This window comes from Triticum aestivum, chromosome 7D (assembly GCF_018294505.1).
Source record: "Triticum aestivum cultivar Chinese Spring chromosome 7D, IWGSC CS RefSeq v2.1, whole genome shotgun sequence".
In the NCBI taxonomy this organism is placed as follows: Eukaryota; Viridiplantae; Streptophyta; class Magnoliopsida; order Poales; family Poaceae; genus Triticum; species Triticum aestivum.
Genome location: NC_057814.1, coordinates 614,971,330 through 614,984,861, shown reverse-complemented (window position 1 = coordinate 614,984,861; position 13,532 = coordinate 614,971,330). Strand labels below are relative to the sequence as shown.

The window sequence follows — 13,532 nt, the reverse complement described above, 5'->3', positions numbered from 1 at the left end:
TCTGTTGGTTTTAATGAAGATGGTTAGCCTTCAATTATTATCTAAAGCCCTCGATGAGAATGTTTTGCACCTGAAAATGTTATATTTTAATTCCATATTATTTTGGAAATGCTGTGCTGAAAAGAAAAAAGTGTATATAATAAAGATAGGCTGAAAAGCTGGGTGGGGACCCAAACACACCGGGGTTTCAGTTCCAAAAGGGGGCAAACCGTGGGCTTTGGTTTTGCTTGGCGAAGCTGCCTTCCCTTCCATGGAGTGAAGATCCGGGCGTCGTCGACTCCGTTCGTCCCCGCAGATTGCTGGTGCTCCGATGGAGGTGAGGCCGGGGCGTCGCCTGCGTTTCCCGCAGCCGCAGCTGTGTAGCCCAAGCGGTGGCGGCGGCGAACCGGATCGCATCAGCAACCTCCCGCAGGAGCTCCTCCTCCTCATCCTCACCCTCATGGGATGCGCTGCGACCGCCGCGCGCACCAGCGTCCTCTCCCGCCGGTGGCGCGATCTCTGGACGCATCTCCGCCAAATCGTCTTCCACAACCTCGCGCCGTCGATTGTACCGGCGCTCGGCCGTGTCCGTGCCCCCCCGGCCGCGGCCGCGGTCTCCCTCCTGGAAGTCCGCATCCCCAGCAGCAGCAGGCATCCCGGGCCCTTCGGCGCCACGGCCACCAGGCTGCTCCGCGCCGCTGTGCGGCTGGAGCCGGAGGAGATCGTCCTCAGCTTCCCGTGGGGCGTAGAATTCGAAGACCGGCGGAACCTCGTCCGGCTGCCGTGCTTCCAGCGGACCAAATCTCTCATGATGGAAAGGCTTCTCTTCTACTGCCCCGACGGCGAGTTCACCGCGCTCCGGACGCTGTCCATCTCCTACGGCCTCGGCGGCCTCCACAGCTTGCTCCCCCGATGCCCGCACCTCCTCGTGCTCAGCCTCAAGTTTGTCAACGATGGCTTCGGACTTGTCCGGAATGGCTTCATCTCACTCCACTTGCCATCGCTGCAGGAACTTTTCCTTGAGAGCAACATAATGTACGCAGATGCAGTCGATATCGTCGCCCCTCTGCTGAAGCGACTCACGGTGTCCTTCGGCACTTACAAGCTGCTCAGCAGCATCTCCGTCTCGGCGCCAATCTTGGAGAAGGTTTCGTGGCAGTGCTGGTATTTGGGGGACGGGAGCATCGTCCGCTTTGGTCGTTGGAGCCTCCAGAGGTTGTGGCTACACACGGGAGAGACACAGGGACAGCTTCCTTCTTCGCTCCACATTAGTGCCTCTACCTCCAATGTATGTATCATCCACTCATCTCCATTTACTCAATTTACTGGAACTAGCAAAGTGGCATTTTTTTTTTTTTGAATCCACATTAGTGCCTCTGCCTCCCATGTAGTACTATGTATCATCCACTCATCTCAATTTACTCACTTTACCGGAACTAGCAAAGTGGCAATGCGGGGGCAACATCCTATATATTCTCAATATTTTGTCTCCTTTTATATCAAGAAGACAGAATTGTACAAATGATATATTATCCTGTGAATGTTTTTTCAGAGCTCCTGGTTTATGTCCAATGAAGACAACTTTGCCCAGGAAATAGAGAAGCACCTGGTTGCTGATTTCTCTCTTTTGGAGCTACGTCTCCTAAAAGCCGGACATGTTTTTGGAGCACTGGTGTTTCATCTCCTTGGGATTACTCGTATTTCTAGAGGTATACAGAGGCTTAAGATCGTCCTAGAGAGATCGCGGGTACATAACTAGTTCTCCCCTTTCATATTATATCTCAATTATACACACTGTGTAGTAGTAATTTGCATTTAATTTTTTGTTTTAGCTGAAAGGAAAATGCTCGCCAAACTGTTCATGTCAACCCACAAACTGGAGATCTCAAACAATCTCCTTGACTGCTCTTGAAGAAGTGGAAATCAATGGATTCGAAGGACAAGAACATGAGTTTGATTTATTGAAATTAATACTCAAAGGTGCACCAGCGCTTAAAAAGATGATACTGCAACTGTCACAGGAGGCCTCATCTAATAATAGTGGAAGCACTAAAATATATGACATCTGCAGCACCGATTCTTCAGTGGAATGCTATGTTTATCAGAGCTCTAGTGAGTATTTATTCGGCATCCATGATCAGCATGCTCTTATATATATGAAATAGTAAAATAAATGTTAATATTTGTATGTTTTCTCGAAACTTAATCTTTCATTCCTTTTCATGTTTCGGGTGGTTGAAATGTGTTAGTATTGACATCCCAATTAGAGTTTAGTTGTGCATGTATCCCAGTTATTGGCTAATCTAACATGCTATATTTATCCGATTTTGTGTGCCCACACCTTCATTTTCACAGAAATATAAGCTGGATATATACTGGAGTTGGTGATAAGAAAACATAAATATTTTTTGTGTGGGCTTGCTTACTTTATTTTCCCTTTTGCATTCTTCTGTTTATCGTGCCCTTCTGTTTTGGGCCTGTATTCAAATTTATAGGCTATAGCTGAAGTGGTATCATCTGATTCTATTGACCATCCAATTTTGCACATGTTATTTAGTTCCAGTGAGATTCTGTTTAGCATGTACTGTGGTATTTGTTCCTGCTGTCAACATGTATTGTGTTTTATTTGCAAGTGACAACAATCATTACACATATAACAACTCTACAATTGCATGGGCCGATACTTACTAGAGCTAGGTTTCAATATTTCTCCTTTGCAGGGCTAATGCATGGCGGCCAAATTTATCCGTTGACATGATTCCCGTCCTTACATTTGCGGATTCAAGTGCTCATCGACAAACATCACCATTTTCCCATTCTAAACAGTCAATTACCTAGTCTCAAGACTTTGTTCGGTTGCTTGGACAGTACTTATCATGTGCATGTTGTATTACTAGTGTATTGTAGCTCTTTATAGGGAGCTCAGTTGAATCTTTATTGGTTTCAATGCACTCAACCTATCATTATTATGTTAAACCTTCTGTTTTGATTGCCCTGTGTTCTATTACATTTTACCAAAATACCAGCGGCGTCGTTTTGGGCCGGCGCCACTAATTATCTAGGCCTATATGGGTTTTCCCACTAGTGTAACCTCTGGTATTTTCATATCAGCCACCATCCACAGATCCATTTACCGCCATGTTTGATCTCATCGCCGCCACTTGTCGCTCATTAACCATCTACCGCCATGTGTGATCTCATTGCCACCTCTTGTTGCTATGGTCGACCTTGTCCTTGGCGTGACCTCTGTTACCCCCTTCCATCGATGCCTCTCGGTGACGCACCGGACAACAGGCACTAAGCCGAGACAATGAGCACAAACTTCCTAGGTTCTTCCCATTGAAAGAACCAGGCAACTTGTGTGTAGACAACCCATGTCTTGCTAAACCTCGCACATGTGTGTAGACAAAAGGAATGAAAGGGGATTGTTGGTGGAACCTCACACTTGATAAGGAGCAGTGTTGCTCCACTAGTCTAGTGCATTAGTATTGCATCGCACCTGGTACTGGAAGCATAGCTAGAACCCGAGTCCAAAATTCTAGGGCTTTGTCACTCCATCAGAGTTGAGATCTGGTCTTCAACGGAGGTTAGATTAGGGCCCCGGAGTTCCACCCAAGAGCCTGATAGCGCAAGCCACGAAGCGGACCGCCTCAGCACCCTCCTTGAAGACCTACTCCTCCTTGCTTTCTTCCATCGGATGCGCTACCACCACCGTGCGCATCAGCGTCCTATCCCGCTAGTGGCATGGCGGTCTCTGGGTCAGCCTTCGCCAGGTCATCTTTCGCAGCGGCATCTTCTACTCCCTCAAATTGGCGCTTGGTCGTGTCTCTCCTGTGGTTCCCTCCTCAAGATATGTGCCCCACATAGTTGGTTCAATTCTGAGGGCTAGCCAAATCCAAGAAGTGTTCAGACATTGCGGTAGCTTTGGAGCTACATGCATCTTCCATTTTATTGCTGGAGTTGTATCTTGGTAAATCTAATGGTTAGAACTCTTTTGTTGAGAAGGAAAGTCGAACCTTTCAGCCTCCCCAAATAAGCATAATTTTACAAGGAAAAATGAGTCAAGTGTCTAGACCACAAAAATGAGGAGGCGTCAGTTTGGGATCAAATAAAGAATGACAACTATAAGCTCCCCCATCAATTACCACGGTCCTATGAAAATATGATATATACATGCCTGCCGCCAAACAAGTGCCTCTTGTCAATGGCTAAAGCCACGGTTGCGCCGCTTGCAAACGCACAAGCCACCAATAGAAAGGCTTCCTAGTGCAAGATCATCGTTTGCATGATAGTCGTCAACGCCGATTAAGGAGGGCCATGGAGGTGGACTTGAGGTCGAGGCCTCCAACGTTTAGGAAGCCACTTAGGTTGCCTAGAGGAAACTGGGTTTGTTGGGGCAGCGGCGAGTTGTGGTGGAGGAGAACATGAACTCTAGGGTTTAGTAAGGCACCCAAGGCGGCCGACAAGAAAGAGCATGTTGTATGGAAACTCGTATAATAATGCCCCTCTACCCAATGGAATTTACAAAACAACACCTCTATCGACGAGATTGGCAAAAATGACACTGACAGAAGCGCAACCAAGTGACACATGTCCCCTCCCGCCATAGCCAATGGCGGATAGTACTTCCCGTCATATCATTTGGCAGAAGCAACCTGCTTTCCTGGCTTGTTGCGAAAGCGGGTGCTCCAGCAGACACGCACGCTCAAAACTCTTTTTGTTGCCATAGGGGGTGGCGGAAGGCCACAAAATCTAGATTCCCTATGACGTGTTTATTCTCGGATATGGGATGTCATCTGCAGATTTGTGGCGGTCTTAGACACAACCACTATTTGTTTTCTATAATTATGCTCACATTTATTTTGAGTACTGGAAAATAGGATACATTATGAGATACCATAACTCAAATTAAGATACATACGAATGTTGAAATTAAAACATATACCTAAAATTAAGATTGAACAAAATGCTCAAAAATACAACGGAATTCTACTGAGTTAAAAAGGACAACTTCCATTTACCATTTTCACCTTCTTCTGTTGCATTTGCATAGTGTGGCCCCTATCCCCTCCTTCCGATGCATATCCGCCTCACGAGCCTCCTTCTTGTGACGTTCCACCTCCTTCATGCAACATGGCCTCATTTTTCTTGATTAGCTTATGCATGAAATTCAGTTGCTCTAGACTACATCTTGCAACTACCTCTCTTGCTCCGCTTGCTAGCACCGCCACCTTTTACCGGCGCTCGCCCTTATACAAGATTTTCCAACACAGGATCACCCCCATCATGATTCTCGCAAAAAAATTAACACAAAATTGGTATGGTTACTACAAAAATTAACAGAAACAAAAACTTGTCTTGCCATTGTCATTGTCGCTAAAACTTAGTGCTGGATTTTTGTACTTGGAAGTTGGTCGGGTGGGGGGGGGGGGGTCATTCATATAATTTGTACACATGAAAAACGTCATACCCCGCCAACTCTAATATTCTATGGAAAATAACCCACATATATAGAGGATCAATTCTAGATCCTTTCGGTAAGTAGGGTGTCAAACCCAATGAGGAGTAGAAGAAATTGGTTGATAGAAAGAAAACACTAAAAAAGTTGCAAGACTATTTGTATGTTTGTTTGATCAAGAGAATAAATGAGAGAATCTAGATTGCAATAAAAGTGTAAATGTGCAGCATGTGGCCCAATTCTTAATTGTGCTAAGGACAAGCTGGTGATATTACTTATATGGATCAAATCATTCTCGAGGATGACATGATGTTTTCACCTAGTTCTAGTAATACTAACTTCCATTGCTTTGATAAGTGTTGTGTGGTGAAGCCGAACTTATATATTGTTCTTACTTACACAAAATACATACTTCTGATTATACCATCCATGCAAGCATCCACAAATACAGGAGAATAACTAACATAACATCTAACCATCATTAAAATATTGGATCCCTGATTACTCCTTATGAAATACTCCCTCCATCCCATAATATACGATGTTTTTGCAAACTAACATAGCTTGCAAAAACGTCTTACATAGTACCACAGAGGGAGTAATTCACAAACTTAGGACACACTAATATTTATCACTCCAGCCATCCGTCCTAAGAAAATTTATCACATAATGCTCTCTTCTAGGACGAGAAAGGTGAAGTGATATGCAATAGAGGTTTGCACATCACCAGTAGAGAATTACAACACAACATAATATCAACACACTGACCTTTACTCAATTTCTCATGGTTACTAGCAATAAGGTTTCTCCAAAGTCCTCAAGAATGTAACAGACTACTCATAAGGCATCATATGAATCATGATTAGTGGGGTAATGATATTAATACCAATCTTACAATGCTTTACCAGCAAATCACTAAGCACCATCTACACAACAACAATTAACACCGGGAAGTTATCGCAACAACTGATCTAGGGTAATAGTTCATAGATTGAAAGCCAGGGTTGGAGATGGATGATGATAGAGAGGGTGATGGTGAAGATGACGACGTTGATGATGATCCCCATGATGAACGGAGTGTTGGTGATGTCGATGACTTAAATATCATTTATAGTTACATTTCTATTTGTAATGAAAATATCCTACATGTAATTAACTTTCCCGTCGACAGCCATCCGGACTTACCCGTTGGTGTCCTTGCCCCACGCTGAGCAGCGCTCTCGGGTGCTCATGGCGGCTGCGGGAGAGCGGGCTAGAGGAGAGGAAAGACACGGGAGAGAGAAAGAGAGGGCCAGGGGTGTGGCGTCCATAGCAATGTCCAGGAGGCAGTAAGCAGGTAGGAGGTGGCTTGTGTGTGCGTGCGCGGCGACCACACACCTCGCGTCCTTCTGGCGCGAGGTGGGAGACGGTGTCGGCACTGGTGGGCAGGGCCGCCTGGCTACTGGGCCGAGGTAAGCTACAGGTAAGTTCTGTCCTTCTCTATATTTTATTTCTGTTTGTTTCTTTATTTTTCTTTTGCCACTATTTCAATTTCAAAACAATGCCAAAAGCCCTTTGAATATATTTTTTATGTTGCTAAATGGAATTTTCCAAATGGACATAAAATATTTCAAAGTTATTTGAAAATATATCCTCTATGTTATGAATACAAATCCAAATTGAAATACAATGATGATTTAAATCCAGTGCCCAATATATTCCTTAAAAATGTTCACTATTTTCAGTTTGGATCCAAACCCTTGCCAAAATTATGAAACATTAATGAAGGGTGTTTTGGGTTCATTGAATGAAATTTTTAGGGTTCTTGCCCTTTATTTAATTTTGAGGCTTAGAGAATCCCCTCAATTCAAATTTCAGAAGATTAATATGATGCATGAATGCCTCTGATGCAACTAAATACAAACATTATTCTAGGGCAGTGACATTCAAGCCCAAGTATCCTTCAAGTATCACTCCAAAGGAAGTCGTTGTTGATCAACTCAATGCTACTGGTCAGCTCCTCCTCCAAGGCCCCTAAGATCATCTTCTTCTCAAAGTGCTATTAGTACAATGAGTGGCATAACACCATATTCTGCTCCAAGGGCAGATGGACCTAGTTCATCAAGAGGTGTTTGTGCTGGTCCTATAGAGAAGAGGATCAAGAAGAAGACATCAAGGATGGTGTAGCATTTGACAACTAGTGGAAACAATCAGTTTGTTTTTAATTGAACTATTATGTCATCTCAGTGGAACTTTGAGTGTTTATTAAATTGTTAAGTCATGTCTGTTGAGCTGTGAGTGTTGAACCTATTGAACTTTTAGTGTTGAACTGTTAAATCATTTGTACTGAGGATGGATGGATGAACGGACTAATTGATGAATAATGCATTTGTCATCATTGATAACTAATACATTTGGCATGATGATCTTCGTGTTGATGAATGATGCGTTTGGCATGATGATCTTGCTTGTTGATGAATGATGAATGATTAATTATGCATTTGGCATATGGTTAGGGTAATCCAAAACCCTTTAGCATTATTCGTCGTTGAAGATGACAAATATTGTTAGTGTAAAGCCTAAACCTTTTGGCATTGGTCGTCGTCGATGATGACAAATATGGTTAGGGTAAATCCAAAACCCTTTGTCACTTGTCGTCATCGACGAAGACAAATATGGTTAGGGTAAAGCCTAACCCCTTTGGCACTTGTCGTCTTTGACAATGACAAATATGGTTAGGATAAATCCTAAACCCTTTGGCAATGAGGTGAAGAATGAACTAATGTACAAAGTGCCAAAAGGTGATAAGGTGTTTTTATCGAATAAATTGCAAATTTCCTTATCAAAATTTCAGCCTTGCATGTAGAGGGATTTACAACTAGATGTTCTAGCAAGGCAACACCTGGTGAGAAAATGTGGATTTTCAAACTAATTAAGTGATGCATGTAACTTATCCAAATTAGGTGGTATTAATCCAAGTGGATCTTGCATAGAGAATAAAATAGAGAAGTCGATCACATGAGGGAATGGGTGTGCTTGTCAATGCGGTCGCCGGATGGCCGTCTACCACCACCTAGCCTCACGGGTGGTGTGCTCTGGGCAATGCGATGGGGACAATAATGTGTGTGTGTGGGAGGGGGGTGGGGGAGGGCGGGCTGCTTGGGGAGGACGGATCGGGGCGCCTCCATGCCAAGCCCTGGACTGTCGCATTCAACCCTGATCCAGTTCCTCACACCCGAATGATATGGTACTTCTGCCAACCCTTATCGTGGAAAGAGCCATCTACTGGTGTGCTTCGAGCCGGCGCCGCTTGTGGCCCATGGACTGCCGCATTCAACCCCGATCTACGGAGGGAAGTGGCTTCCTTTACAGGGAGGAGATACATATCGCCTGGTCACACTTTTGTCATGCCATTTTTGCCAATTACATGTAGTGGACGTAGTTTTGTCAGTTTCATCGGCGGAGCGGGTACAAATTAAGAAGAAAAAAATGGTATGGTTCTCCCAGGTTTCCACCAAAAGCGAACATATTTGGTAGGTTGCTCGGGAACGTTTGCGCGGGACTCGAGTCGTTTCTCTGTTGGTTTGAATGAAAAGGGTCAGCCTTCATTTTACCTAAGGCCTCCGATGACAATGTTTTGCTCCTGAAATGTTACATTGGAATTCGAGATTATTTGGAAATGCTCGGCTGAAAAGAAAAAGTGTATATGATAAAGATGGTCGGCTGAAAAGCTGGGTGGGGACCCAAACACCGGGGTTTCAGTTTCAAAAGGGGGGGGGAACCGTGGGCTTTGGTTTTGCTTGGCGACACTGCCTTCCCTTCCATGGAGTCAAGATCCGGGCGTCGTCCCCTCCGTTCATCCGCGCAGATTGGTGGTGCTGCTCCGATGGAGCTGAGCCCCGGGCGTCGCCTGCGTTTTGCGCAGCCGCAGCTCTGTAGCCCAAGCGGCGACGGCGGCGAACCGGATCTCATCAGCTCCCTCCCGCAGGAGCTCCTCCTCCTCATTCTCGCCCTCATGGGATGCGCTGTCACGGCTGCGCGCACCAGCGTCCTCTCCCGCCGGTGGCGCGATCTCTGGACGCATCTCGGCCGTCGATTGCCGCCGCGGTCGGCCGTGTCCGTGGCCCCCCGGCCGCGGTCTCCCTCCTGGAAGTCCGCGTCCCTAACGCCAGCAGGCATCCCTGGCCCGTGGGCGCCACGGCCAGCAGGCTGCTCCGCGCTGCCGTGCGGCTGCAGCCGGAGGAGATCGTCCTCAGCTTCCCGTGGAGCATCGAATCTGAAGGCGGGCCGAACCTCGTGCGGCTGCCGTGCTTCCGGCGGACCAAATCCCTGATGCTGGAAAGGCTTCTCTTCTACTGCCCCGACGGCGAGTTCACCGCACTCCGGACGCTGTCCATCTCCTACGGCCTGGGCGGCCTCCACAGCTTGCTCCCACGATGCCCGCACCTCCGCGTGCTCAGCCTCAAGTTTGTCAACGATGGCTTCGGGCTTGTCCAGAATGGCTTGATCTCACTCCACTTGCCATCGCTGCAGGAACTTTTCCTTGAAACCCGCATACTACACACAGATGCAGTCGACATCGTCGCCCCTCTGCTGCAGCGATTGACGGTGTCTGTAGGCGCTTACAAGGTGGTCAGCGGCATCTCCGTCTCGGCGCCAATGCTGGGGAAGGTGTCGTGGGAGTGGTGGTATTTCGAGGCCGGGAGCATTGTCCAGTTTGGTCCTTGGAGACTCGGGAGGTTGTGGGTACACACAGGAGAGAGACAGGAACAGCTTCATTCGCTCCACGTTCATGCATCCCATGTATGTATCCACACTCCACTCATGCTCAATTTACTCAATTTATCGGAACTAGCAAGCTAGCATGCAGACTCAAAAAGACAAGTATGTTTACATACGAAATTTTACCTAGCGACGACCTGATGTTTTGCATTTTTGTGATAATTTCTAGCAAATCTCTCTTGTTTCTGCTGTATTATTGTGCTTTTAGTACATACAGTAATAGATAGATGGATAGTTCACTCCACTGAATTGTACAAATGATATATATCCTGTCAATGTTTTTTCAGAGCTGGTTTATTTCCAATGAAGACAACTTTGCGCAGGAGGTAGAGAAGCACATGGTTGTTGATTTCTCTCTTTTGGAGCTACGTCTCCTAAAAGCCGGACATGTTTTTGGAGCACTGCTGTTTCATCTCCTCGGGATTACTCGTATTTCTAGAGGTCTACAGAGGCTTAAGATCGTCCTAGAGAGATCGCTGGTAATTATTCGTCTTCCCCTGCCTGTTTCATATAATTTCTCAATTTTACACTGTGTAATTAAGTAGTAGTTTAAATTTTATTTTTGGTTTTAGCTGAAAGGAAAATGCCCGCCACACTGTCCATGTGAACCCACAAACTGGAGATCTCAAACTATCTCCTTGACTGCTCTCGAAGAAGTGGAAATCAATGGCTTCGAAGGACAGGAACATGAGTTTGATTTACTGGAATTAATACTCAAATGTGCGACAGTGCTTAAAAAATGATACTGCATCTGTCACAGGAGGCCACATCTAATAATAGTGCAAGCACAAAAATATATGACATCTGCAGCGCCTATTCTTCAGTGGAATGCTATGTTTATGAGAGCTCTGGTGAGTATTTATTCAGCATCCATGATCAGCATGCTCTTATATATATATGAAATAGAAATAGAAATGTTAAATCTTGGAAGTTTTCTCAAAACCTAAGCTTTTATTGCTTTTCATGTTTAGGGTGATTACGTTGAAATGTCATACTGACATCCCAATTAAAGTTTAGTTGTGCATGTATCCCGGTTATTAGCTAATTTAACATGCTATATTTATACGTATTTTTGTACCCACACCCTCATTTTTATAGAAATATAAGCTGGATACTAGAGTTGGCGATAAGAAAAATCAATATTTTTTGCGTGGGCTTCCTTACCTTATTTTCCCTTTTGCATTCTTCTGTTGAACATACCCTTCTATTTTGCGTCTGTATTCAAATTTATAGGCTATATATAGCTGGAGTGGTATCTGCTGATTTTTATTGGCCATCCAATTTTGCACAAGTTATTTAGTTCCAGTGAGATTCTGTTTAGCATGTACTCTGGTATTTGTTCCTGCTGTCTGCATGTATTGTATTTTATTTGCCAGTGACAACAATCGTTACACATATAGCAACTATACAATTGCACGGTGCGATACTTACTGGAGCTAGGTTTCAATCTGTCTCCTTTGGAGGGTTAATGCATCGCAGCCATATTTATCAGTTGACATGATTCCCGTCCTTACATTTGTGAATTCTAGTCAACGAACATCATCCTTTTCCCATTCGGAACAATCAATTACCTAGTCTCAAGACTTTGTTTGGTTGCTTGGACTGAACTGATCAAGTGCATGTTGTATTGCCAGTGTATTGTAGCTCTTTATAGGGAGCTCAGTTAAATATTGATTGGTTCCTATGCACTCAACCTTTGATTATTATGTTAAACCTGCGGTTTCAATTGCCCTTTGTTCTATTTCATTTTGCCAAAATACCAGCGACGTTCCGTTTGGGGCTAACGCCACTAATTATCTACACCTGTAAGGCTTTTCCTACTAGTGTAACACTAGTAGAAAAAGGGTCATTTGTCCCGGTTCGTAAGGCCCATTTGGCCCGGTTCGGGAACCGGGACTAAAGGGTCGGTACTAAAGCCCTATACCATTAGTCCCGGTTCTTACACCAACCGGGACAGATGGGCCTCCACATGGCCGCTGCGGCGAGCCCAGGCAGGAGGGCCTTTGGTCCCGGTTGGTAGCACCAACCGGGACCAAAAGGCATCCACGCGTCAGCAGCTGACAGGAGCTGAGGTTTTTTTTTAAAGGGGTGGGTTTTGTAGGGTTAATTTAGGTGTTTCATATATTGTGTTAGCTAGCTAATTAATAGAGAGAAGTGTCCTCTCTCTTATCTCCGTACTTGGTCGACGCTACGTACTGTACGTATAGAAAGGACTCGACACGCTAGCTAGTAAGCAAATGAAGGAAACCATTAAGTACAGAAGATTGTCACATACAGAGAGAAGTGATATCGACCTCTCCTTCTCCGAGAGATTGGTCGAACAACAAGTTTTCGTATATCTATCCGACGCTACTGGCTACATATATACAATATAAGATCTCTTACAATATAATCCCCTAATTATATATGAACTCAGGGTCCACATGGTATTCTCCATCTTTATTGATCACGTGGTCAAGAAAGAATGCCGCCAATTTCTCTTGAATTGCTCGCATGTGATCTGGTGCTAGGAGTTCATCCCGCATCTGAAACATCTAATTTGAAGAAGGGGGTCAATACATATATATGAATGAATGAAACTCAACACAAATGATGGTAATAAAATAAAATTGTGAATATTATTGCTTACGCACTTCATATTGTTTTTTAGAGTAGCCCCGCTCACAGGTCGTGTGGCGGATGGACTCGCAAACGTAGTATTCACAGTAATTATTTCTGGCTTCCTGCCATAACCACTTTACAAGAAATTGAGGTCAATCAAACTGATAAGCAAGCATGCTAAATGTTATTGATGAAACTAGCGCTTGAATCACTAGGAGATGCGCGGAACTAGCTAGTAGTACTTACTTTCGGGTGTGTAAATCGTAGCTTCCCCGGTAGTCCTATAGCTTTTGCGGTGAATTTTTTCCAAACCCTGCCAGACAAAGAAAACAATTACTTGATATCAGGAAGTGAACAAAGTTGCTGATATGGTGCGATAATGATCGATTTAACTTACTTCTCGAGCATTTCAGTCATGTCTGCATACTCATGGGGATCTTTTCGTCTCGAGTCTAAGACGCTTACTAGTCCCTGCTCAAGCTTAATCTCTAGGAGAATATAGTGGAACCTGTGCACGCATGCATAACTCATCAATTACATTACTATAACCTCGACTAATAAGGGAAACTAAATATGCACAAGACAGTAACACTCACTTGAAGTTGTAAGAAAAGAGTATTATATCTTTGTTTTGATTTATTACCAACGATCGTAGCAAGTTGGCCTCGGTATCTTTGGCATGAAATTCAACCGTAAATGCATCTATGAGATTTGTGTTAATGAACCCAATATC

At 44.6% G+C, this 13,532-nt stretch overlaps 1 protein-coding gene and 1 pseudogene across 1 annotated transcript; both read left to right on the top strand.

The window, feature by feature from the left end:
* Positions 1–211: 211 nt before the first annotated feature.
* LOC123170187 (uncharacterized) lies at positions 212–2,907 on the top strand. The gene is made up of 4 exons (XM_044588018.1): positions 212–1,267; positions 1,532–1,726; positions 1,812–2,091; positions 2,700–2,907. Exons 1-4 carry the CDS (start codon positions 311–313, stop codon positions 2,735–2,737), a joined length of 1,470 nt encoding a protein of 489 aa, XP_044443953.1. The 5' UTR covers positions 212–310; the 3' UTR covers positions 2,738–2,907.
* Positions 2,908–8,471: 5,564 nt separating this feature from the next.
* LOC123171431 (uncharacterized) lies at positions 8,472–11,174 on the top strand (annotated as a pseudogene).
* The last annotated feature ends 2,358 nt before the right edge of the window (positions 11,175–13,532 follow it).